This window comes from Oncorhynchus tshawytscha, linkage group LG16 (assembly GCF_018296145.1).
Source record: "Oncorhynchus tshawytscha isolate Ot180627B linkage group LG16, Otsh_v2.0, whole genome shotgun sequence".
Lineage (NCBI taxonomy): Eukaryota > Metazoa > Chordata > Actinopteri > Salmoniformes > Salmonidae > Oncorhynchus > Oncorhynchus tshawytscha.
The window spans coordinates 51,875,009-51,902,910 of record NC_056444.1 but is presented as its reverse complement, the minus strand read 5'-3'; the positions used below and the strand labels follow the sequence as shown (position 1 = coordinate 51,902,910).

The following is a 27,902-nucleotide window of genomic DNA, read 5'->3' as shown; positions in this document are numbered from 1 at the left end:
CGAGAGGAGAAAGTCGCATGGGGAAAAAGTATGAATTGCAGAGGACAGGGGTTACATGATCAAGTTTACAACCACCACTGTCTTTATGTTGTGAATTGCCAATAGGCAACTTCTATATAGTTATGACAGCCTATGTGTTATCTGTAGCCTATAATTGAAATTGCCTTGTGTTTGATTACTCTGGTGATTATCCTGATGAAGACAGCTTGGCTGTCGAAACGTTGGTAATTACATTTTTGCATCTGAGGTCCTAGAGTGTGCGGCTCTCTAATTTTCAAGTTTTCTACTCCGCTAGCCAGCACCTCGCCTAAATAGGTGTGCGTTTCTTTTTCTTCTAGATATCAGTAATGCCATAAAGATCGTGTTTTAAGGTGACAATATTCAACATGAGATGATCATTTCGAACTCTCATCTGATTGTAGGCTCAAGTTCCATCATATATCTCTATTCCCAGGACAGCACATATTCAAACAACACCTGTTTGGTCACATTGGCACCTTAACTCAGATTTGGTGTCGGTAAAATAAACTGGGCTGTGTATTCAAGTAGGGACCATTACCGCAGACTGTACATTTCTCTTAAAAGAATTGCAAGCATTTCAGCAAATCGAGAAAAAAACCATATCGCTCCTTATCTATGACACTGAACAAAAATACATTTCAAGGACATTTCTTCCAACCAAACATTTATTTTATCCAAGGACTTGCTGACCAGGATATGTCAAAAACATGTCATATTGTATGTGTTCTGACCTTCAAATAACAGGAAGATGGGGAAAAAGCATCTAATGTGGGCCAGCCCACATAAACTTGGTTAAAATTACCTCTAACACAGGTTGGGGTCTACTATAAAACATAACCACTGTGATAGTTGGTCATTAGATGTTGAAAAAACCAAAAGGGAAGAAGCAGTTAGGCAGGCAGAATGACAACACAAAAGCCTAGAGAGTTAGAATGTATGTAGTTCTCATCTTCTTTCTGTCAATGTTTTTCTTTTCCTAAGCTGCTTTTATGAAAAGTGAACAGTGCCTCAGCTCCAGTAGCTGGAACTGCAGATGGGGAAATGAGCAACAGAGGAGAAACTCGAGAGACTAGTGAGACTGGAGAAGGGCAGGGGTCCATTTAGCTGTTCACGTCATCTCCCATGTCACGGCTAACATTAACAGCATGGTGGTCAGCTCCAGTGCCTCATTGCAATAGGCTGCATCTGCTAATAGAAATAAATAAGTGTTAGTTCATCTTTAGTAGAAGGACTTATGTTGACCTTGCAAAGAATTGAAAGAATTGAGTTTCCTTTTGTCCATTCTCTCTATGCATACCAACAAAATGTTGTCTCCCCTTCTTAAGTCTTGGGTTTTCTGTAAAAACAGAGAAAATAAAGTAAGTCATATGGATGAGGAGAGGGGGTAACTTGACATAAAGAACCCTTGACATAGAGAACACACACACCAAACACGATGAGCCGCGTGTGTGTGTCAGTGGATCCCAGAGGGTTCTGGGCAGTGCATCGGAACATGGAGCCGTTGAGCTCGGCTGGTACTCTCTCAAGCACCAGCTCCCTCCCATTATGGTCCTCTCTCCCATCCAGCAAATTACCTCCCACCCTGGTCCAGGTGAACAGTGGCTCGGGGAACACCATATTCTGAAGAGTGCATGGGGAAAAGCATCCTTTGTAAATAATGTGTGTATGAGATTGACTACACTACAGAAGGACTGCACATAATCACTGATGCACAAATCACCTTGCATCCCAAATAATTACTCTGTGATCAAGATTATCGATTATGTGCCTTGCCAGCTCATCTTACTCAAACTGATCCCATCAAACACGCTGAATGACTTTCACCAGTTAGCTGTATTCTATAGTCATAGAGCGACACCTGTTGGTGAAATGTTATATTTTTGAAGAAGATTCGCTTTCAATGATTGTGATATGTGGTGGTCTTTCCTACTACAGTTGAATGCACTTATTGGTGCAAATAGCACTGCTCATGTACTCACCCCTGTGGAAGAGATCTGGAGGCCCTGAACTGTAATGCGGACAGTGTCTCCTACTTTAGCCTTACCAGGCGACATGGAGAGTTTGGGGCCCCTGGGAGCAGCTAAAGGGAAATAAAATATAAACAATCAATGTTTTATCTGATCTAATCTTTAATATTTTAACAAAATTGTCACATTTACATTTTGGTCATTTAGCAGACGCTCTTATCCGGAGCAACTTACAGTCGTTGCAGTCAGTAACAAATTACTTCTATTATTTTCTCCTTATTTGTCACAAACTATTTATAAAGAAATAAATGCAACAAGTCATCTATACTGAACAAAAATATAAATGCATGATGCAACAATTTCAATGAGTTACAGTTCATATAAGGAAATATATAAATTAGGCCCTAATCTATGGATTTCATGACTGGGCAAGGGCACAGCCATGGGTGGGCCTGGGAGGACATAGGCCCACCTACTTGGGAGACAGGCCCAGCAAATCTTTTTCCACACAAAAGGGCTTTATTACAGACAGAAATACTCCTCAGTTTTATCAGCTGTCGGGGTGGCTGGTCTCGGACAATTCCGTAGGTGAAGAAGCCGGATGTCCTGTCCTGGGTTTTGAGGCTGGTTGGACGTACTGCCAAATTCTCTAAAATGACGTTGGAGGTGGCTTATGGTGGAGAAATTAATATTCAATTCTCTGACAACAGCTCTGGTGGACATTCTTGAAGTCAGCATGCCAATTGCGAGCACCCTCAAAACGTGAGACCTCTGTGGCATTATGTTGTGTGACAAAACTGCACATTTTAGAGTGGCCTTTCAAGGCCCCCAGCACAAGGTGCACCTGTGTAATGATCATGCTGTTTAATCAGCTTCTTTATATGCCACACCTTTCAGGTGGATGAATTATCTTGGCCAAGGAGAAATCCTCACTAACAGAGATGTAGACAAATTTGTGCACAACATTTGAGAGTTTTTTTCCATGTGCATATGGAAAATTGAGGATATTTTATCAGCTTATGAAACATGTGACACTTTACATGTTGCGTTCATATTTTTGTTCAGTATATATTCGCTGTATAATGTGCACAAAGCTTTCAGCCTATGAGTCCATTTTGTATATGAGCATGACAGTCTTGGAATAGCTGTTTTTGTTGATGAAAAATCTCCACTATATCTAGTAATCCACTCATACTTACTGATATGAGGTTTGCCATGAATTCATCATAAACTGATGCCCGTGGCTGTACTGCATACAGAACATAGTGTGGGTAGGTGTGTGTGTGTGTGTGTGTGCTTATGTGATTACATATGTAACGGTGTAAAAAAAATAGCTGATCTGCTGTGAGATTTCTAATGCGTTTCTAAGGAGAACTAATGGATGCTCTGAACAAATACTCCATTAAGGATCATCCTCATTACGTGAGTCACCACCTCAAAATAGTCACTCGCTGCTGCTGGATCCTGAGCTAAAGCATAGGAGTACTGTATACTCCTGTAGTTAGCTGATGCTTTGGGCTGGGAAGTGATTGTTTTCTGTCATTACTGAATGCATTACCTCGGAGTATGGTTGTGTGTGTGTATATATATATATATATACATGCATACATACACACACACACACACATACATACATACAGTGGGGAGAACAAGTATTTGATACACTGCCGATTTTGCAGGTTTTCCTACTTACAAAGCATGTAGAGGTCTGTAATTTGTATCATAGGTACACTTCAACTGTGAGAGACTGAATCTAAAACAAAAATCCAGAAAATCATATTGTATGATTTTTTTAGTAATTAATTTGCATTTTATTGCATGACATAAGTATTTGAAACATCAGAAAAGCAGAACTTACAATTTGGTACAGAAACCTTTGTTTGCAATTACAGAGATCATACGTTTCCTCTAGTTCTTGACCAGGTTTGCACACACTGCAGCAGCGATTTTGGCCCGCTCCTTCATACAAACCTTCTCCAGATCCTTCAGGTTTCGGGGCTGTCGCTGGGCAATACGGACTTTCAGCTCCCTCCAAAGATGTTCTATTGGGTTCAGGTCTGGAGACTGGCTAGGCCACTCCAGGACCTTGAGATGCTTCTTACGGAGCCACTCCTTAGTTGCCCTGGCTGTGTGTTTCGGGTCATTGTCATGCTGGAAGACCCAGCCACGACCCATCTTCAATGGTCTTACTGAGGGAAGGAGGTTGTTGGCCAAGATCTCGCGATACATGGCCCCATCCATCCTCTCCTCAATACGGTGTAGTCGTCCTGTCCCCTTTGCAGAAAAGCATCCCCCAAAGAATGAGGTTTCCACCTCCATGCCTCACTATTGGGATGGTGTTATTGGGGTTGTACTTTAGACCAAAAAGCTGGGCTGATCCCTCACCTTCCTCATGATCATTGATGCCCCACGAGGTGAGATCTTGCATGGAGCTCCAGACCGAGGGTGATTGATCGTCATCTTGAACTTCTTCCATTTTCTAATAATTGCGCCAACAGTTGTTGCCTTCTCACCAAGCTGCTTGTCTATTGTCCTGTAGCCCATCCCAGCCTTGTGCAGGTCTACAATTTTATCCTGATGTCCTTACACCCTCTCTGGTCTTGGCCATTGTGGAGAGGTTGGAGTCTGTTTGATTGAGTGTGTGGACAGTTGTCTTTTCTACAGGTAACGAGTTCAAACAGGTGTAGTTAATACAGGTAATGAGTGGAGAACAGGAGGGCTTCTTTAAGAAAAACTAACAGGTCTGTGAGAGCCGGAATTCTTACTGGTTGGTAGGTGATCAAATATTTAAGTCATGCAATAAAATGTAAATCAATTACTTAAAAATCATACAATAAAATGCAAATTAATTACTTAATCATACAATGTGATTTTCTGGACTTTTGTTTTAGATTCCGTCTCTCACAGTTGAAGTGTACCCATGATAAAAATTACAGACCTCTACATGCTTTGTAAGTAGGAAAACCTGCAAAATCGGCAGTGTATCAATACTTGTTCTCCCCACTGTGTGTGTGTGTGTGTATATATATCATTTATTTATTTATTTAACCTTTATTTATCTAGGTAAGTCAGTTAAGAACAAATTCTTATTTACAATGACGGCCTACTGTCACGCCCTGACCCTAGTTATCTTTGTTTTCTTTATTATTTTGGTTAAGTCAGGGTGTGACAAGGATGGTATGTGTGTTTTTGTCATGTCTAGGGTTTTTGTACATCTATGGGGTTTTGGTATGTTTAGGTAAATGTAGGTCTATGGTGGCCTGAATTGGTTCCTAATCAGAGGCAGCTGTTTATCGCTGTCTCTGATTGGGTATCATATTTAGGTTGCCATTTCCCATTTTGGTTTTGTGGGTTATTGTCTATGTGTAGTTGCATGTCAGCACTTGTTGTAAATAGCTTCACGGTCGTTTGGTTATTTTGTTTAGTGTTCTTTGTTTATTAAAGAAGAATGCATTCTTATCACGCTGCGCCTTGGTCTCCTCTATATGACGAACGTGACAGAATAACCCACCAAAAAAGGACCAAGCAGCGTGAAAGGGAGGAACAGCGCTTTGTGGAAAAATGGACCTGGGATGAAATACTGGACGATAAAGGATCTGGACGTGGGAGGAGAGGATCGCCTACCACGGAGGCAGGTGGAAACTGCGCAGGAGGAACGGTGAAGTAAGAGCAACAACGTCGGGGAGGTAGGACACAGAAATCCCAAGAATATTATTTTGGGGGAGGCACATGGAGCAGTAGGCGAAGTTGAGGGGTGAGTCTGAGATTGTCAAGGAGTTATTGGACAGATTGGAGGAGAGTGAACGGAGGGGAGATTATGAGACATTTGAGGAGTTGTTGATGAAATTGGAGGAGAGTGAAGATAGAGAGCTGTTGGTTTGGCGTAGTATGCACGGCATTCGCCCTGAGGAGCGTGTTAGCTGTCCGATGCCACCTGTGTCAGTTCCTCGTACTCATCCTGAAACATGTGTTAAAGTTCCGGAACAATTGATGCCGGCTATACACACACCAGGTCTCCAGTGTACCTTCACAACCCGGTGTGTCCTGTTCCTCCTCCCCGCACTCGTCCTGAGGTGCGTGTCACCAGCCCGGTACCACCAGTGCTGGCACCACACACACCAGGACTCCAGTGTGCCTCCAGGGTCCAGTACGCCCTGTTCCTGCTCCTCGCACTGAGGTGCGTGTCCCCAGCCCGGTACCACCAGTGCCGGCCCCACGCACCAGGCCTACAGTGCGCCTCCCCAGACCGGAGCGTCCGGCGACGGTACCAAGACCGGAGCGTCCGGTGACGGTCCACACTCCGGGGTCTCCAGCATCAGTCCACAGTCCGGGGTATCCAGCAATGATCCACGCAGCGAGGGTCCCCAGCCTGGGGCCTGGCGAGGATCCGCAGTCCAGAGCCTTCGACGATGATCCACGGGTCAGTGCTACAAGAGCGGACTCAGTGTAAAGAAGGGGAGCCACCACCGAGGTTAGATGCACACCCAGACAGGTTTAGGTTTGCGGCCGGGAGTCCGCACCTTTGGGGGGGTACTTTCACGCCCTGACCTTAGTTAACTTTGTTTTCTTTATTATTTTGGTTAGGTCAGGGTGTGACGAGGGTGGTATGTGCTTTTTTTTTTAATCTTGTCTAGGGTTTTTGTACATCTATGGGGTTTTGGTATGTCTAGGTAACTGTAGGTCTATGGTGGCCTGAATTGGTTCCCAATCAGAGGCAGCTGTTTATCTTTGTCTCTGATTGGGGATCCTATTTAGGTTGCCATTTCCCATTTTGGTTTTGTGGGTTATTGTCTGTGTAGTTGCATGTCAGCACTTGTTATAATTAGCGTCACGTTCGTTTTGTTATTTTGTTAGTTTGTTTAGTGTTCTTGGTTTATTAAAGAAGAATGTATTCATATCACGCTGCGCCTTGGTCTCCTCTATATGACGAACGTGACACCTACCCCGGCCAAACCCTAACCCGGAAGGCGCTGGGCCAATTGTGCGCCGCCCTATGGGACTCCCAATCACTGCCGTTGTGATATAGCCTGGAATCGAATTGCGCCACTCAGGAGCCATAATCCCTCAATTCAGAGTTTTCAGACACCATGGACATTTTCCATGAATTCAGGAATAATGTAATCCTATAGTGAATTTGGACTTTAACTAATATTTTGGAAATGTATTATTTTGGAATATAAACCGGGTGGTTCGAGCCTGAATACTGAAAGCCATGGTATGCTACGGGTATGATTTAAACAAATATATACTTTTTACTGTTTCAATTATGTTGGTAACCAGTTTATAATAGCAATAGGGCAGGGGTTTGTGCTATATAGCCAATGTACCACTGCTAAGGGCTGTTCTTACGCGCAACGCGGAGTGCCTGGATACAGACCCTCGGGCCTTATTGCTTAAATATACCATGGCGTTGTTGAATATTTATTTCTGATTGGTTTGAAGGGCATTCAAGAGTGTGCATTATTTTCCTATTATGCACAGTATATTTGCACGATATAATTCAATGGCTATAGTTCATTCTTACATGTTCTATGTTTGAGCTGCTTTTGAAAGCAAAAGTCATATTGAAAACATTGGTATTGTTGAATTAGATTTTCATAATTGTCACACCCTGGTCAAAGTATTTTGTGTTTATCTTTATGTATTTGGTCAGGCCAGGGTGTGGCATGGGGTTTTTGTAATTGTGGTGTGTTTGTCTTGGGGTTTTGGTGGTGGTATTGGGATTGTAGCTTAGTGGGTTATCTAGCAAAGTCTATGGCTGTCTGGAGTGGTTCTCAATCAGAGGCAGATGCTTATCGTTGTCTCTGATTGGGAACCATATTTAGGCAGCCATATTCTTTGAGTTTGTCGTGGGTGATTGTCCTTAGTGTCTTACTTGTACTCTCTGTTAGTTTGCACTAGATAGGCTGTTTTCGGTTTTCATTACGTTTATTGTTTTGTAGTGTTTAGTGTTTAGTCGTGTTTACGTTTTGTTTAATAAATATGGATCGCAATCGACACGCTGCAGTTTGGTCCGACTCTCCTTCATCACCACTAGAAAACCGTAACAGAATCACCCACCACCAACGGACCAAGCAGCGTGTTAACAGGCAGGAACCACAGGAGAGGCAACAGAGGCAGCAGCAGCAGGAGCAGCAGCAGCTGCAGTGGGAGAGGCTGCACCACCTGGAGAAATGGACATGGGAGGAAGAACTGGACGGTAAAGGACCCTGGGCTCAGCCTGGAGAATATCGCCGCCCCAAGGAAGAACTGGAGGCGGCGAAAGCTGAGAGGCGCAGATATGAGGAGGCAGCACGGCGTAGCGGATGGAAGCCTGAGAATCAGCCCCAAAAATTTCTTGGGGGCTCAGGGAGAGTGTGGCAGAGTCAGGAGTCAGACCTGAGCCAACTCTCCCTGTTTATCGTGAGGAGCCAAGGAGGAGACCAGAACCAGAGACTGTGAAGGAGTTAATGGGGAAATTGGAGGAGAGAGAAATGAGGGAGTTGCTGTGTTGGTGCTTTTTGCATGGAATTCGCCCGACGGAACGTGTTGGGGATTTGATGGCACCTGGGTTAGTGCTCCATACTCGTCCTGAGGTGCGTGTTAGTCGGCTGGTGAAGTTGGTGCCAGCCTCACGCACCAGGCCTCCTGTGCACATCCCTAGCCTTGCACGTCCTGTGCCACCTTCACACTCCAGTCCTCCGGTAGCAGCTCCCCGCACCAGGCTTCCTGTGCGTGTCCTCGATCCAGTACCACCAGTTCCAGCACCACGCACCAGGCCTTCAGTGTGCCTCGCCTGTTCAGCGCAGCCAGCGCTTTTCTCCTCTCCTGCGCTGCCGGAGCCTCCCGCCTGTTCAGCGCAGCCAGAGCCTTCCTCCTCTACAGCGCTGCCGGAGTCTCCCGCCTGTTCAGCGCAGCCAGAGCCTTCCTCCGACACAGCGCTGCAGGAGTCTCCCGCCTGTTCAGCGCAGCCAGAGCTGCCAGTCTGCATGAAGCAGCCAGAGCTGTCAGTCTGCATGAAGCAGCCAGTCTACATGAAGCAGCCCGAGCTGCCAGTCTGCATGAAGCAGCCAGTCTACATGGAGCAGCCAGAGCTGTCAGTCTGCATGAAGCAGCCAGAGCTGTCAGTCTGCATAGAGCAGCCAGTCTGCAAGGAGCCGCCAGTCTGCAAGGAGCTGTCAGTCTGCAAGGAGCTGTCAGTCTGCACGGAGCTGTCAGTCTGCACGGAGCTGTCAGTCTGCAAGGAGCTGTCAGTCTGCAAGGAGCTGCCAGTCAGCACGGAGCCGCCAGAGCGGTCAGTCTGTAAGAAGCCGCCAGAGCTGTCAGCCTATATGGAGCAGCTAGTGTCGTCAGTCTGCCCAGCGCCACCAGTCTGCCCAGCACCACCAGTCTGCCCAGCACCGCCAGTCTGCCCAGCACCGCCAGTCTGCCCAGCGCCGCCAGTTTGCCCAGCATCGCCAGTCTGCCCAGCGCCGCCAGTCTGCCCAGCGCCGCCAGTCTGCCCAGCGCCGCCAGTCTGCCCAGCGCCGCCAGATCTGCCAGTCAACCAGACTCTTCCAAATCTGCCAGTCAACCAGACTCTTCCAGATCTGCCAGTCAATCAGACTCTTCCAGATCCGCCAGTCAGCCGGGATCTGCCAGAACTGCCAGTCAACCAGGATCCGCCAGTCGACCTGGATCTGCCAGTCAGCCAGGATCTGCCAGTCGGCCAGGATCTGCCAGTCGGCCAGGATCCGCCAGTCTGCCAGGATCAGTTAGATCCGCCATTCAGCCAGGATCCGCCAGTCTGCCAGGATCCGCCAGTCTGCCAGGATCCGCCAGTCAGCCAGGAGTCAGCCAGGATCCGCCAGAAGTGCCAGTCGGCCAGGATCTGCCAGTCGGCCAGGATCTGCCAGTCAGCCAGGATCCGCCAGTCTGCCAGGATCAGTTAGATGCGCCATTCAGCCAGGATCCGCCAGTCTGCCAGGATCCGCCAGTCTGCCAGGATCCGCCAGTCTGCCAGGATCCACCAGTCAGCCAGGATCCGCCAGAAGTGCCAGTCAGCCAGGATCTGCCGGAACCACCAGCCAGCCAGGATCTGGTAGATCCATCAACCTGCCCGAGCTTCCTCTCACTCCTGAGCTTCCTCTCACTCCTGAGCTTCCTCTCACTCCCGAGCTTCCCCTCGGTCCCGAGCTTCCCCTCGGTCCCGAGCTACCTCAGTCCAGTGGGGCCCGTTGTTAGGTTTCCTAGGCCAAGGTTAGCGGCGAGGGTCGCCACTCAAGGGACACTAAGGAGGTGGACTAAGACAATTATGGAGTGGGGTCCACGTCCAGCACCAGAGCCGCCACCGCGGACAGATGCCCACCCAGACCCTCCCCTACAGGTTTAGGTTGTGCGTTCGGGAGTCCGCACCTTAGGGGGGTTCTGTCACACCCTGGTCAAAGTATTTTGTGTTTATCTTTATGTATTTGGTCAGGCCAGGGTGTGGCATGGGGTTTTTGTAATTGTGGTGTGTTTGTCTTGGGGTTTTGGTGGTGGTATTGGGATTGTAGCTTAGTGGGTTATCTAGCAAAGTCTATGGCTGTCTGGAGTGGTTCTCAATCAGAGGCAGATGCTTATCGTTGTCTCTGATTGGGAACCATATTTAGGCAGCCATATTCTTTGAGTTTGTCGTGGGTGATTGTCCTTAGTGTCTTACTTGTACTCTCTGTTAGTTTGCACTAGATAGGCTGTTTTCGGTTTTCATTACGTTTATTGTTTTGTAGTGTTTAGTGTTTAGTCGCGTTTACGTTTTGTTTAATAAATATGGATCGCAATCGACACGCTGCAGTTTGGTCCGACTCTCCTTCATCACCACTAGAAAACCGTAACAATAATGGCAAGCTAGGACTGATGGTTTGATTTGTTAAACTCTCAAGTCTGTTTGGTTACCACGGCAACTACTGTAGCTGTCTAGTAAACGTGTAACGCTAGCTACTTCAGTGGATGTTGAACACAGTTCTACCGGAAAATGAACACATTCTAGCTGCAAATTTATTAAATTATAGCCATGGTATATAAGGGATAATCAACTCTGGGCTCTATGTGTTCTCTGTAAAATAATGCAACTCCGTGCAAGGTCAGTCTACAGTCTTGGCCAAAAGTTTTGAGAATGACACAAATATTAATTTTCACAGTCTACTGCCTCAGTTTGTATGATGGCAATTTGCATATACTCCAGAATGTTATGAAGAGCGATCAGATGAATTGCAATTAATTGCAAAGTCTCTCTTTGCCATGCAAATGAACTGAATCCCCTAAAAACATTTCCACTGCATTTCAGCTCTGCCACAAAAGGACCAGCTGACATGTCTGTGATTGTCTCGTTAACACAGGTGTGAGTGTTGACAAAAACAAGGCTGGAGATCACTCTCATGCTGATTGAGTTTGATAACAGACTGGAAGCTTCAAATGGAGGGTGGTGCTTGGTATCATTGTTCTTCCTCTGTTAACCATGGTTACCTGCAAGGAAACACGTGCCGTCATCATTGCTTTGCACAGAAAGGGCTTCACAGGCAAGGATATTGCTGCCAGTAAGATTGCACCTAAATCAACCATTTATCAGATCATCAGGAACTTCAAGGAGAGCGGTTCAATTATTGTGAAGAAGGCTTCAGGGTGCCCAAGAAAGTCCAGCAAGCGCCAGGACCATCTCCTAAAGTTGATTCAGCTGCGGGATCGGGGCACCACCAGTACAGAGCTTGCTCAGGAATGGCAGCAGGCAGGTGTGAGTGCATCTGCACGGACAGTGAGGCAAAGACTTTTGGAGGATGGCCTGGTGTCAAGAATGGCAGCAAAGAAGCCACATCAGGGACAGACTGATATTCTGCAAAAGGTACGGGGATTGGACTGCTGAGGACTGGGGTAAAGTCATTTTCTCTGATGAATCCCTTTTCCGATTGTTTGGGGCATCTGGGGAAAAAAGCTTGTCCGGAGAAGACAAGGTGAGCGCTACCATCAGTCCTGTGTCATGCCAACAGTAAAGCATCCTGAGGCCATTCATGTGTGGGGTTGTTTCTCAGCTCACTCACAATTTAGCCTAAGAACACAGTCATGAATAAAGAATGGTACCAACACATCCTCCGAAAGCAACTTCTCCCAACCATCCAGGAATAGTTTGGTGACGAACAATGCCTTTTCCAGAATGATGGAGCACCTTGCCATAAGGCAAGCGTGATAACTAAGTGGCTCGGGGAACAAAACATCAATATTTTGGGTCCATGGCTAGGAAACTCCCCAGACCTTAATCCCATTGAGAACTTGTGGTCAATCCTCAAGAGGCGGGTGGACAAACAAAACCCCACAAATTCGGACAAACTCCAAGCATTGTTTATGCAAGAAAGGGCTGCCATCAGTCAGGATGCGGCCCAGAAGTTAATTGACAGCATGCCAGGGCGGATTGCAGAGGTCTTGAAAAAGAAGGGTCAACACTGCAAATATGGACTCTTTTCATCAATTTCATGTAATTGTCAATAAAAGCCTTTGACACTTATGAAATGCTTGTAATTATACTTCAGTATTTCATAGTAGCATCTGACAAAAATATCTAAAGACACTGAAGCAGCAAACTTTGTGAAAATTAATATTTGTGTCATTCTCAACTTTTGGCCACGACTGTACATAATGTTTCTGTTTTCAAGGAGACATTAGTATTTGGTATCCAGCTGATTTTCATGGTCAAACCAGTTTGGGAGCCTGGTATCTGAGGAAGGTGGAAGGGCATGCTCTGGTCTGGTACCCACACAGAGTGACCTCAGCCTGCATGGGCATGGACAGAGCTGGATGCTTGACCTCGCAGCTGAACAGGGCGTCGTTGTCCAGTTGGGGGTTGAGGCTCCAGGTGAGCATGGCTCTGACCTCCATGGTGCCATCGCTGGAGACCTGCCGCCTGTGCTGGAAGTAGTAGAGTGGGTCTGTGCTCTGTACCCAGCGGGGAAACTCCCGGCTTACCACCGTCTCTGGGATCACCTCCGTGGTAGTGGGGCTGGGCTCAGGCCCCTCCACACCGCCAGGCTCTCCCAGGGCCCCTGGTCCCTCCCCGGCCCCTCCTGTCTTCCCTGTCCCTCTGGTCCCAGGGGTGTCATGGTCCAGATGTGGGGGCTTCCCCTGGTCCTGGTCCAGCAGGGAGAGGGACTTCTTCAGCTTGGTGTCATCCAGATCTCTGCTGATCAGGGGCCTAGAGCCCCGTAGACCTGCCAGGCCCCTTCCCTGGGACTGGCCACCACCACCCTCCATAATAGAGGGGAACACGTCGATCAGCTCACTGTCACGCTTGAAGTACACCTGAGAGGGGAACAACATCGTAAGAGCCCGTAACAACCAAGAACACTAATCATTTCAACAGTGCAGTGAGTGTTCTTACTTCAAAATATATTCTAGTGGGAGTACTTTTGAGTAGTTTGCATGTGGGTAACCGAGGAACTCAACTCTTCTTTTATATCGAGGCCATCAGTTGATTCTTGTAAAAATGTAAATTCTGAAAACGCTTACCTGTACCTATGTTCGTCCTTTAAAACTGCAGTCCTTTCGCGGGGTCCTGAAATTCATACTTTTAATAAAAACATTTAGCAAATACAACCATCAACTTTTTCCTCATTGCTCGTACTACATAAACTGAGATTCAAATAGACTTGTGCTATCCAGTATCCTTGGAAAGTCCCTACCCCATTGAAGTTGACATTTATGTGGTTAAGGTAAGAGTTTAGGTTATGGTTAGGTAAGGTTATGGTTATTGATAACTACTTAGGGAAGACATTCCAAATACTGTTCTGGTTCTTAAAATAAATAGAATTTTGAAGTATATTGAAAGTGCTACAGTTGAAGTCGGAAGTTTACATACACCTTAGCCAAATACATTTAAACTCCGTTTTTCAGAATTATTTATTTCAGCTTTTATTTCTTTCATCACATTCCCAGTGGGTCAGAAGTGTACATACACTCAATTAGTATTTGGTAGCATTGCCTTTAAATTATTTAACTTGGGTCAAACGTTTCAGGTAGTCTTCCACAAGCTTCCCACAATAAGTTGGGTGAATTTTGGCACATTCCTCCTGACAGAGCTGGAGTAACTGAGTCAGGTTTGTAGACCTCCTTGCTCGCACACACCTTTTCAGTTCTGCCCACATATTTTCTACAGAATTGAGGTCAGGATTTGTGATGGCCACTCCAATACCTTGACTTTGTTGTCCTTAAGCCATTTTGCCACAACTTTGGAAGTATGCTTGGGATCATTGTCCATTTGGAAGACCCATTTCAAATCAAATCAAAGTTTATTTGTCACGTGCGCTGAATGCAACCTTACAGTGAAATGCTTACTTACAAGCTCTAACCAATAGTGCAAAAAAAAGTATTAGGTGAACAATAGGTAGGTAAAGAAATAAAACAACAGTAAAAAGACAGGCTATATACAGTAGCGAGGCTATAAAAGTAGCGAGGTTACATACAGACACCGGTTAGTCCGGCTGATTTGCAACCAAGCTTTAACTTCCTGACTGATGTCTTGAGATGTTGCTTCAATATATCCACAATTTTCCTACCTAATGATGGCATCTATTTTGTGAAGTGCACCAGTCCCTCCTGCAGCAAAGCACCCCCACAACATGATGCTGCCACGCCCGTGCTTCACGGTTGGGATGTTGTTCTTCGGCTTGCAAGCCTCCCCCTTTTTCCTCCAAACATAACAATGGTCATTATGGCCAAACAATTATATTTTTGTTTCATCAGACCAGGGGACATTTCTCCAAAAAATACGGTCTTTGTCCCCATGTGCAGTTGCAAACCGTAGTCTGGCTTTTTTATGGCGGTTTTGGAGCAGTGGCTTCTTCCTTGCTGATCGGCCTTTCAGGTTATGTCGATATAGGACTCAAATTATTTCAATAAGCCTATCGGAAGCTTCTAAAGCCATGACATCATTTTCTGGAATTTTCCAAGCTGTTTAAAGGCACAGTCAACTTAGTGTATGTAAACTTCTGACCCACTGGAATTGTGATGCAGTGAATAATAAGTGAAATAATCTGTCTGTAAACAATTGTTGGAAAAATGACTTGTGTCATGCACACAGTATTTGTCCTAACCGACTAGGCAAAACTTAGTTGGAAATCTGTGGAGTGGTAGAAAAACAAGTTGTTTTAATGACTCCAACCTAAGTGTATGTAAACGTCCGAATTCAACTGTAGTTAGAATATTGAAATCAGTCCTCCTTGTTCTTGGGTATAACTGAGAATATCTTTCCGTAGGCTTGTTCCTCCAAATAAGATGATAAAGAATCTTATCTAAGTCCTTTACAATTTTAGGGGGTAAGTCAAGTGATAGAGAGACATAAACCGACCTGGATAACCATCAGCTTTGGACAATAAAACCTGACCATATTATGAAATATCTCTCAGTAACCAGAGTTTCAATTTCTCTTGTTTCCTCAATAATTGGGTTAAAGTTTAAATTACTCCTTTACATTACTCCTTTGTTTTTCATCATTGCATATAACAATTCCAAGATAAGTTACCTTATCTTTAACTGGGATACCATATACTTCCTGTAAAACACAGTCTTTGAGTGGAAATAAGACTGACTAACTGATATATATTTTCAAGTCTGAAACCAATAACAACTCTTCAATACAGGAAACTGCTTTAGAAAACTCATTCCGGTCTCTCAAAAATATGGTGATATCATCCACTTGACATAGGTATTTCAGCAGGAATTTAAACTTAAACTCCCTTTCTTGATATGAAGAGCCATAATTTGAGTAACCAATAAAAATACAAATGGACTAATTGGCCAGCCCTGCCTAATGCCACGCCCAATATCAAATCTTTGGGATGTCCAGTGAGCTAATTTCACAGATCTAGTACAACTACTATATAAAGTTTGGACTACTTATTTTTTTTAAAGTCACTAAACCAAACACAATAAAAAAATTGCTTTGAACATAAACTCATATGCTACAGTGTCAAAAGCTTTATAAAAATCAACAAACATATGAAAACTATCAAGAATGAGGTCATAAGTCAATCATATCTAAGATCAAACTGAGGTTACTTCTAATGTGTCAGCCATGCATAAAACCATATTGTTCTTCATCAATTATATGATGTAAGCCTTGTTTCAACCTCTTAGCAAATACATTGGCAAATAACTTTCCATTATTCAACAGGCTAATACTTATTAGGTTTGGGAATCAAACTAATTACACTGTGCTTTAAGGAAGCCGGTCACTCCCCTTTTTCTTGGAACATAGCACGAATGAAATCAATCAATCAATCATTGAATGTTTTATAGAACTTGCTTGTTAAACTATACTTTTCAGGGGATCTATTGTCCTTAAGGCTTTAAAATTCAATATTATCCAAATTTTTATAACTCATCACAAATATCCCTGAAATCATGATCTATCTTCTGAGCAGTGTTTGCTACATTGTCTAAGAAAGAATCCATATTGGAAGTTGACTGGGCTGATGTATAAATATTCTGATAAAACTTGGCAACAAACAGAGATTTCTTTTGGATTTTCATTGGGAGAATTATTGATCATTCATTTACATACGGAAGACATTTCGCCTGCCATTTTTCAAAATTAATTCAATATTTTGCATTTCTCTCCCTCTTCCATCCATTTTTGTCTTGATCTTACAAACCCCCCCTGGGCCTTTTCCTTGTAGATACAGTAACTGCATTTGCAGTGATGATAGCTCCAGTAATTCCTGATTAGTTAGATCATTTTTGTTGTTGATGTATAATCCATTATTCCCTTGATGTTATATTCTTTCTCTCTCGTCACAAGTAATTTCTTTCCCCATTGAAAAAGCCAAAACCCTTATCAAATTTCATCAGTTCCCAGTAACTTCCAAACGTATTCATAACACACGCACGGTTCTAATATTTATCAAATAAAATTGTATTGGTCACATGCGCCCAATACAACAGGTGTAGTAGAAATGCTTACTTACGAGCCCCCAACGAACAATGCAGTTTCAAAAAAATACAGATAAGAATAAGAGATAAAAGTAACAAGTAATTAAAGAGCAGCAGTAAAATAGCAATAGTGAGACTATATACAGGGGAGTACCGATACCGAGTCAGTGTGCGGGGGTACAGGTTAGTTGAGGTAGTATGTACATGTAGGTAGAGTTATTAAAGTCACTACGCATAGATGACAACAGAGAGTAGCAGTGGTGTAAAGATGGGGTGAGAGTGGGTGGAGCACTGCAAATAGTCTGGGTAGCCATTTGACTAGATGTTCAGGAGTCTTATGGCTTGGGGGTAGAAGCTGTTTAGAAGCTTCTTGGACCTACACTTGGCGCTCCGGTACCGCTTGCCGTGCGGTAGCAGAGAGAACAGTCTATGACTAGGATTGCTGGAGTCTTTGACAATTATAGGGCCTTCCTCTGACACCGCCTGGTATAGAGGTCCTGGCTGGCAGGAAGCTTGGCCCCAGTGATGTACTGGGCTGTTCGCACTACCCTCTGTAGTGCCTTGCGGTCGGAGGCCGAGAAGTTGCCATACCAAGCAGTGATCTGAGGACCCATGACAAATATTTTCAGTCTCCTGAGGGGGAATCGGTATTGTACTGCCCTCTTCATGACTGTCTTGGTGTGCTTGGACCATGTTAGTTTGTTGGTGATGTGGACACCAAGGAATATTAAGCTCTCAACCTGCTTCACTGCAGCCCCGTCAAGGAGAATGGGGGAGTGCTCGGTCCTCATTTTCCTGTAGTCCACAATCATCTCCTTTGTCTTGATCACATTGAAGGTGAGGTTGTTGTCCTGGCACCACACGGGCCAGGTCTCTGACCTCCTCCCTATATGCTGTCTCATCATTGTCGGTGATCAGGCCTAACACTGTGTCATCTGCAAATTTAATGATGGCGTTGGAGTCGTGCCTGGCCATGCAGTCATGAGTGAACAGGGAGTACAGGAGGGGACTGAGCTCGCACACCTGAGGGACCCCCGTGTTGAGGATCAGCGTGGCAGATGTGTTGTTACCTACCCTTACCACCTAGGGGAGACCCATCAGGAAGTCCAGGATCCAGTTGCAGAGGGAGGCGTTTAGTCCCAGGGTCCTTAGTGGGAAAGGGCAGTGTGGAGTGCAATAGAGATTGCATCATCTGTGGATCTGTTGGGGCAGCATGCAAATTGGAGTGGGTCTAGAGTTTCTGGGATGATGGTGTTGATGTGAGCCATGACCAGCCTTTCAAAGCACTTCATGGCTACAGACGTGAGTGCTATGGGTCGGTAGTCATTTAGGCAGGTTACCTTAGTGTTCTTGGGCACAGGGACTATGGTGATCTGCTTGAAACATGTTGGTATTACAGACTCGGACAGGGAGAGTTTGAAAATGTCAGTGAAGACACTTGCCAGTTGGTTTGCACATGCTCGTAGTACACGTCCTGGTAATCCGTCTGGCCCCGCGGCCTTGTGAATATTGACCTGTTTAAACTTCTTATGGCTGCAATCCCGTTACGGGAGCGATTTGACAATAGCCAGTCAAAGTGTAGGGTGCCATTTTCAAAACATCAAAAATCTCACATTTAACATTCCTCAAACATACATGTATCTCATACCATTTTAAAGCTATTCCCGTTGTTAATCCCACCACAGTGTCTGATTTCAAATATGCTTTACAGCAAAAGCACCACAAACGATTATGTTAGGTCACCACATAGCCACAGAAAAACACAGCCATTTTTTTCAGCGAAAGAGAGGAGTTTCAAAAAGCAGAAGAGTTAAAATTAATCACTAACTTTTGATGATCTTCATCAGATGACACTAATAGGACTTCATGTTACACAATACATGTATGTTTTGTTTGATAAAGTTCATATTTATCAAAATGAGTTTACATTGGCACGTTACATTCACTAGTTCCAAAAACATCCAGTGATTTTGCATAGCCACATCATTCAACAGAAATACTCGTCATAAATGTAGATGATAATACAAGTTATACACATGGAATTATAGCTATACCTCTCCTTAATGCAACCGCTGTGTCAGATTTCAAAAAAACTTTACGGAATAAGCCAGCCATGCAATAATCTGAGATGGCGCCCAGAAACATTTGTCGCAATAGCTGCCATGTTGACGTCAACATAAACAAGAAATTACATGATAAATATTCCCTTACCTTTGATGATCTACATCAGAAAGCACTCCAGGAATCCACAGGTCCACAATGTTTGTTTTGTTTGAAAATGTCCGTTATTTATGTCCAAATACATTCTTTTGTTAGCGTGTTTGGTATACATATCCAAACGCTCATACTGGTCAGCGTTATATCAGACAAAAACTTCAAAAAGTTATATTACCGGTCGAAGAAACATTTCAAACTAAGTACAGAATCAATCATTAGGGTGTTTTTAACATATAGCTTCAATAAAGTTCCAACCGGAGTACTCCTTCGTGAACAATGGAACGCAAGTGACTACCATGAGGAATAAGCATGATCAGAAAATGGCTGACTACCAGACACCTGACTGATTCTGCTATCATTCACTCCCACAACACCATAGAAGTCTCATTATAATTTCTATTGATGGTTGACATCTAGTGGAACCCCTCGGCGGTGCAACATCATTAATATCTCAAGGGGATTTCATTGGGGACTCTGGTGAATACATACAAAGCTCAGATTTTTCATTTCCTGTTTTGATTTCAACTCAGGGTTTTGCCTGCCTTATGAGTTCTGTTATACTCACAGACATCATTCAAACAGTTTTAGAAACTTTAGAGTGTTTTCTAGCAACTGAGACTGAGGAGCAGGCCATTTACTTTAGGCACCTTATTCATCCAAGCTACTCAATACTACTCCCCAGCCATAAGAAGTTTTAAAGGTCTTACTCACATTGGCTGCGGAGAGGGTGATCACACAGTCTTCTGGAACAGCTGGTATTCTCATTCATGTTTCAGTGTTATTTGTCGCGAAGTGAGCATATAAGTAGTTTAGCTCGCTTGGTAGGCTCGTGTCACTGGGCAGCTCTCGGCTGTGCTTCCTTTTGTACTGGGTAATGGTTTGCAAACTCTGCCACATCCAACGAGCGTCAGAGCCGGTGTAGTACGACTTGATCTTAATCCTGTATTGACGCTTTGCCTGTTTGATGGTTCGTTGGAGGGCATAGCGGGATTCCTTATAAGCTTCCGGGTTAGAGTCCCGCTCCTTGAAAGCGGCAGCTCTAGCCTTTAGCTCAGTGCGGATGCTGCCTGTAATCAATGGCTTCTGGTTGGGGTATGTACCTACAGTCACTGTGGGGACAACGTCATTGATACACTTGTTGATGAAGCCAATGACTGATGTTGCGTACTTCTCAATGCCATCGGAGGAATCCCGGAACATATTCTAGTCTGTGCTAGCAAAACAGTCCTGTAGCTCAGCATCTGCTTCTGACCACTTTTTATTGATCGGGTCACTGGTGCTTCCTGCTTTAATTTTTGTAAGCAGGAGTCAGGCAGATAGAATAATGGTCAGATTTGCCAAATGGAATGCTAGGGAGGGCTTGTATGCGTCTCTGTGTGCGGAGTATAGGTGGGCCAGAGTTATTTTTCCTCTGGTTGCACATTTAACATGTTGATAGAAATTTGGTAAAACAGAATTAAGTTTCCCTGCAAGAAAGTCCCCGGCTACTAGGAGTGCTGCATCTGGGTGAGTGTTTTCTTGTTTGCTTATGGCGGAATACAGCTCATTCAACGTTGTCTTAGTGCCAGCCTCTGACTGTGGTGGTATTTAAACAGCTATGAAGAATACAGAAAAACTCTCTTGGTAGGTAGTGTGGTCTACAGCTTATCATGAGATACTCTACCCCAGGCGAGCAATAGCTCTAGACCTCCTTAGATATCATGCACCAGCTGTTGTTTACATAAGTACATAGACTGTCGCCCCTTGTCTTACCAGACGCCGCTGTTCTATCCTGCCGGTACATTGTATAACCATCCAGCTGTATTTTGATATTGTTGTCGTTCAGCCATGACTCCGGTGAAGCATAAGATGTTATTTGGTTTAATATCCCGTTGGTAGTTTAATCTTCTGAGTAACTCATCAATTTTATTCTCCAAAGATTGCACGTTTGCTAGCATAATGGAGGGAAGTGGGGTTTTATTCGATCACCTACGAATTGTCAGAAGACAGCCCGACCTTTGATCTCTCTTTCTCCACCTTCTCTTCACGCAGATCACAGGAATCGGGGCCTGTTCCAGAGGAAGCAGTATATCCTTTGCGTCGGGCTCGTCAGAGTCATGAAAGGAAAAAAATGTCCTTGGTGAGTAATCGCAGTCCTGATGTCTAGAGTTATTTTCGGTCATAAGAGACGGTAGCGGCAACATTCTGAACAAAATCAGTTTTAAGAAATGTTACAAACAACGCAAACAAACTAACAAAAAAACACAATTTGCCGGGGGCACGTAAAACGTCTGCCTTATTCTCCGGCGCCATCTGGGGAAGTAAATACTCTGAAGCAGCAGTTACACAACACTGAAAACGCAAGTTGCAAAGCTGCAACAACCTTCCGCTCGGCCTCCGGGACTGTTGGTCTGCAAATGTCCTTCACCTTTGCTTTGATGTTCTCTTTTTGCGATTCCATAAATTTGAAGATTCCATCTCTGACTGTACCGGTCAGTCTCGTTAACCTTTGACTTTATTTCTGCGAATTTCTTCTCCTGCTTTGCAACCTGTTTTCAGTGTTGCGTACTGCTGCTTTAGAGTATTTACTTCCTCAGCATGGTAATCAATCGCTTTCTTCAGGTTAACGATGATGACAGTGTTCTTTTTCACAAAGTCCATGATGTCATCTGCATTCTATTTGATGTTAGCCGTGAGGATGCAGACGATAATGTCCTGTAGCTGGCTCATTGATGGTTCACTTCTCTGCCTCTTTGGAAGTTGCTCCTTGTTTGTTGTATTCGTGTATGAATCACATTCACCCCCCTTTTCTACACTACAACCATAAGAATGAGTTTTAGCAATGCCTTTTTCTCCTTGAAAGTCGCAGCATCCATTATCTCAGCGACAGTTTGGTTATGTCCTGACTCCATGCTGCTAGCTGAAACTTTTCGATAACTATAGTAGCTAACTTGTTCGTTGGAAATCATAAAATTATTTAAATGACTTGATTTATTCAACTTATTCGAAATAGCTACACTGTATGGCTATATATATTTATTGAGTTTAGCAACTGCAGGCTACATTTATAAACTTTGTGTGAGAACCCTAAAATTGTTCCTTGGCTAGACATTTTGTAAGGGACAAACATAGTGTAACGACCCTGGATTTATAAGAGCGCATATCGACTCTGCCACTTGAGCATGTTTTTGTGGCACAGTCGAGAGCGCGCTGGGCTTCGGGCTAGAAGGTGCTCCCAGCTGTTTCATTACAATAGGTACAGGTAACTGTTTTCAGAATTTACATTTTTACAAGAATTGACTGATGGTGGCTCAATGTTGTTGCTAGCAAATCGCGGTACCAGTTATCAAAACTCAACACCGCCTCGATATAAGAAGAGAATGTAGGTGAGCGTTCCTCAGCTAGCATGTGGCCAAACTCACCATAGGGGCTGGCTTTCCTCCCATGACGATGCAGATTAGAGTGAAGTTCTGGGCCTCGTAGCGATTGAAGGGGGCCGGGCAGTCTGCTGCCACTACAGAGATGGATTTAGGAGGCACTATGGAGGAAAAGAAGGAGCCTGGGACTAAAACGACAAAAACCATCCACAAATAGGCAAAGTTTGTCTAGTATTTTCAGATACCACCCCCCAGTTTTTTCCCGAAGGGCAACTTTTTTTAAAGCTAAACCAAAACATGTTTTTCATGTCTGTACTTGATGACAGAAAGTCGTCTTATGTGCATTTCCTATATCTCAACAGTAGAGGGAGGCAGGTGATAAAAATGCTGCTAGTGGTGGTAATGAAAACGGCTAAAACAAAAGAATCGTGGATGCAGGAGAAAGGCTACAAAACCTTCCATCCACAAAATCCTATCCAATACCACATGATCATATCTATATAACACAAATTCTCTTGAATTGTACCCATGACAGTGAGCACAATGGTGCCTGAGGCTAAGACCACCCTGTCTCTAGAGGCCTTGTCGTAGATCCCCACATGGCACTCATATGGTCCATCATCTTCCATCTGCACCTCAGGAAGCCTGGCAACACAACAGCAAACCCAGGAAGATAACACAATTACAAGATAGGGGTTTTACAGCACTTTTCCATACACTCAAAGCCTTTATAAGATCAAATAAAAAAGGCAAGATAAGCCTACACTTGCAAGTGAAAACACTGACCAATGCTCTTTTTCTTGAGGCTGCAGACTATTGGTCAAGCTTACCGGACAGTTGATTGGTAGACCAGGTCTTCTCGTCTGCGGAAGTCCTCCATATGGGAGAAGTTGCTGTTGTACATGGCATCGTAGGTGAAGATCTTCTGCTTGGCACTGCCACCCTCTGTCACCTAGAAAGTGAAAGAATACATCACACACCCTGGGCATGTCAATAATAAACAAGCTTTCTATACAAAACTATCAATGCACACAGTTATTATTTTCCCATTCATGAAGCCCAGAGAGCTTTGAAGCCTCTTCTTTTATCAGTTTAGTTAGTTGTTACAAGATGTGAATTTCACAGTGTGGAGTTAATGGGAATTTGAAGTGAATTTTCACAAGGAGCTTATAATAATAATTTAACAAACCTTATCAAACCTAGTAGCTCTTCAGAAGTCAGATAGCTTGCTATGTACTGTATCTAATGCTCTGTCTCTTCTGAACAAAGCTTTGACGCATGTGTCAGCGTTTTTAATTGAATTGTCAATGGAAAACGGTAGATAACATTGTCGGTCTAGTCAAAAGCCTCATGTAAGTAAACACACGATATGTGCTGTTGCAAACAACCATACGGTTCATTCGGGGACATCGAGGCAACCCTACTCACCCGAAACCACACAATCTCTCGCAGGTTGCCATCTGTCCTGAAATTGCACTTGAGTGTCACCGTGTCCCCAATGACAATGGGAGGGAGGGACTCCAGAGTGACCGTTAAATAGCCTGTGGTTCAAAAACGACAAGTAAAATATCTGTTACACACATTTCTCCCCACAGTGTGTAGTCCACTCCCTTCTATGAAACCCATAGCATAGACCAGCGCAAAACATGCTATAGGCATTCATTAGACATAGAATAGAACAACTTTATGATTCCTGATGGCAAAATCAAAGATTGTTACTATACTTCTCAAATGACCTTAGCTCCCTCTCTCTGTAACATTGGGAATCAAACCTTACCGGCCAGCTGTAATGGATTATTAATAGTGCATTATCAAGGTTATGTGGCCAAAGCATAATCTGTTTTGTCTCATGAGGGCAATTACAGGTTGGGATAGCAATATAATGTGCACCCTTTTCCACCCTTTACTTTAATGATTCATTATTGGCTTGTTCATTCATTAATTGCAGTGCTGATTTTACACACATTTTCAGAAATGTGTCTTCACATGGTATTAAAATGTTTATCTTATCTGTCCACTGTGTCTGCATTGTGACCACATTTCATGGTCCCTCCCTGTATGCAAATGATTTCACAGCTATTCTTTCAAAATATGATTTATTTGAAGACATATTGGCATAATTCAATGGTAACACCTGTCAATGATTTTATAGGGTGGGATAATGATGAGTTAAATGGTTTCACTGTCCAGATCTGTCTACACTTGTAAGATATCCAGAGGTGGTCAGGAAGATCTAATCACAATAAGATCATAATGTGTCTCTTAATCATCTACACCTGTCTAAAAATGTTGGCACAATCAGAATGTGGACAAGAGCAGGACAAAGGATGCATGTTAAAACCAGTGGCACCACTAGTGCATGTTGATGGTACTCTTTTTTTCTCCCATTGGTGTGGTCTTAGTGTGTGCTAAGTGCTGTGGCTCTGTCGGGGTAAAAAGGTCAGAATGATGAATTAAAAGCCAACCTGTCTCCTAAACAAGTCAAGAGAGGATATAGTGCTTAGAAGCACTAATCTCTATCTCTACCCTGCACAGGCATCTGAGGCCACAGAAACCTAGTAGCGACCTCATTCTCTGAGAATATATACACTGTAATGAATGATATGTTTTCATTTGCACTTTCATAAGCGCATTCTGTGGCAGAAAGAATCACAACTAGCTTTACATTAAGTAAATATTGTGAGCGTTGTAGGCTGCGTTTAGACAGGCAGCACAATTCTGATACTTTTTTTCACTAATTGGTCTTTTGACCAATCAGATCATCTCTGAAAAAAGAGCTGATGTGAAAAGATCTGATGTGATTGGTCAAAAGACCAAATAGGCTGCTTTGATACAGGGAGCCCAATTCAGATTTGTTTTTTAAATCCCACTAATTGGTCCTTTCACATCAGATATTTTTCAAAACTGATCTGGTTGGTCAAAAGTCTAATTAGTGAAAAAAATATCAGAATTGGTGCTGCCTGTGTAAACTTAGCCACGGTGTTATATAATAATGCCAGTGTAGCATTCCAGCCCCTCCCTCCCACCTTGGCCTCTACACCCTGACATCATGGTGGATTATTTTTCACCATGTTTTTCCCGCTAATCCCCCAGCTTTTCATCTACAGACCCAGCCATTCGGCACATCGCTCTGCTGTCCTGCTCCAGATACTACATGGATGGGAGGAGAGGGCTGGAGGGTCTTGTGCTACATACTCACATTAAAAACATTAAAAATAAACAGCTGCTCCTTGGAGCAAAGAGAGCTGACACTCAACTCTGTAAGCGTGAGTCCTGTAGGTGAAGGCAAATATTTTTTTAACTCAGGTGTTTTCATGATGTCCGTCGACATTTCCTAAAGCGGCCATTCCACTAAGAATCTACAATCCAAATCAGGGTCGTGTTCGATTATATGGTGATCGGAGAATTAGAGCCTGGCGTTGTTGTGAGTCTTGATTCTTCTGAAAATGGGCTCACTCAAGGCATAATGTGGTTGAACCCAACAAGCATTAACTCAGCTACTGGCAATGGGAAGGGAGGGGTGAATAAAGAACAGACAGAAAGGCAGCAAAGAGATGACTATCTCTCTCTTTCTCTCTCCCACTCACAGACCAAGTTGATCTCACGAGCCGCTGGAGGTGGAGTGCCATTCGTCTGGCAAGCAAGACTAAAGACCCAGTCCCAGACACACACACACACACACACACAAAGATGCTTGAAATAGTACATTTCCTCAGTGGTGTTTTTGTTGCTGGCATTGTGTTAGGGCCTAGAGCCTTGGGGCAGTGGAATTTAATCATTTTAGAGGACAGATTACCTGTAAAATGGGTCAGCCAAACAAACAGCCTTTATCCCTCAGATAATCAATCAAAAAATCTAGATTGAGTAACTAGGATTGTGACATCATAGCCTCACTGGCAGCAGGCAACGTTTGTTTACATCAAACATGTATTAATATGAGCACTCAATGTACAGACACTGAAGCAAATCTCCTCAAAGACAAAGATCTTCAACTAATCCTTTTGGATGGCTGTCAATGCCTTGACACTGTTTGCAGTCAATCTAGGCTACTGTGTAATGAGTTTCAAACATGTAATCAAAGAACATCTACACCCTATAATCATTGGAAAGTTAATTCTGCAGGGTTGAGAGCTATAGCCTATCACATAAGTATGTGTCTGTCCTGCATATGTGTGTGTGTGTGTATGTATATATATATATATATATATATATATATATATATATATATATATATATATATATATATATACTGAACAAAAATATAAATGCAACATGCAACAATTTCAAAGATTTCACATGACTGGGCAGGGGTGCAGCCATGGGTGGGTTTTGGAGGGTATAGGCCCACCCACCTGGCAGCCAGGCCCAGCCAATCAACAACAAAAAATTGACAACAGAGGGGCTTTATTACAGAAAGAAATACTCCTCAGCACCCCCGCCAGACCCCCCTTCAGATAGGAAACCGGATGTGGAGACCTAAGCTGGCGTGGTTACATGTGGTCTGTGGTTGTGAGGCTGGTTGGAAGTAATGCCAAATTCTCTAAAACAACGTTAGAGGCAGCTTATGATACAGAAAATTAACATTACATTCTCTGGCAACAGCTCTGGTGGACATTCCTGCAGTCACCAGGCTCCCTCAACTTAAGACATCTGTGGCATTGTGTTGTGTGACAAAACTGCCCAATTTAAAGTGGCCTTTTATTGTCGACAGCACAATTGTAATGAGCTTGCTGTTTAATCAGCTTCTTGATATGCCACATCTGTCAGGTGGATGGATTATCTTGACAAAGGGAGAAATGCTCACTAACAGGGATGTAAACAAATTTGTGCACAACATTTGAGAGAAATAAAGCTTTTTCTGTGTATGGAACATTTCTGGGATTTTTTATTTCAGTTAATGAAACATGCCACCAGCACATTACATGTTGCGTTTTATATTTTTGTTCAGAGTATATATATGTATGTGTATCTACATATGTACTGTATGTGAGTATATATATTTAGGTGAAATAGTCTACCGCATTGAGCTTTAGAAATAAAATAAAAACGTTTTAGCTAATAAGAACAAAATGCTCCTTATAGTATAAAAAACAGACTTACCAACTGCTAAATCCAAAATATATACGATGAGACATTGAGAAAATGCACAACTCATCTTCCCCGTTAGTGTGTGAGGTCAAGTTTACATTCCATCTACTTTTAGGCGAAAAATCACCGATAATGTGTCATCCACCGTGTCTGCGGCACGGGGTCGGGTGCCCTTTCGGAACGCTTCATTCTGCACCGGAACGCAGACCTACTTTTCTGTTTCTATCAAGCGAGCAGTGAGAAAAATATGTCCTCTTCCCGTTATTAACTCCTGAATAGTCAGAGGATTAAAAAAAGGAACAGATTTGAATGAACTCTCAACACACGCCACACGCTTAATAAG

The 27,902-nt window shown here is 43.8% G+C and overlaps 1 protein-coding gene across 2 annotated transcripts; it reads right to left on the bottom strand.

Moving 5' to 3' along the window:
* Positions 1 to 653: 653 nt before the first annotated feature.
* Positions 654 to 27,902, bottom strand: LOC112215876 (immunoglobulin superfamily member 21-like). Of its 2 annotated transcripts, none has more exons than XM_024375325.2 (10): positions 27,572 to 27,902; positions 23,900 to 24,012; positions 23,302 to 23,423; positions 22,998 to 23,116; positions 22,517 to 22,632; positions 12,731 to 13,271; positions 2,001 to 2,101; positions 1,449 to 1,641; positions 1,319 to 1,357; positions 654 to 1,206 (listed from the first exon to the last, which is right to left on the bottom strand). In XM_024375325.2, exons 1-10 carry the CDS (start codon positions 27,624 to 27,626, stop codon positions 1,130 to 1,132), a joined length of 1,476 nt encoding a protein of 491 aa, XP_024231093.1. In that variant the 5' UTR covers positions 27,627 to 27,902; the 3' UTR covers positions 654 to 1,129. The 2 variants fall into 2 exon arrangements, with proteins under 2 accessions (XP_024231093.1, XP_024231092.1); XM_024375324.2 differs by having other exon boundaries at positions 654 to 1,209; positions 27,572 to 27,901.

Bases quoted from the DNA above. Each gene is read 5' to 3' on its own strand.
- LOC112215876 (XM_024375324.2), bottom strand. From the start codon at position 27,626: ATGAGTTGTGCATTTTCTCAATGTCTCATCGTATATATTTTGGATTTA. The intron at 22,633-22,997 runs GTACAATTCAAG...TTTCCTCCATAG, and splicing joins CATTGTGCTCACTGTCATGG to TGCCTCCTAAATCCATCTCT. The intron at 2,102-12,730 runs GTGGGTACCAGA...ATTTCCCTTTAG, and splicing joins GCAGGCTGAGGTCACTCTGT to CTGCTCCCAGGGGCCCCAAA.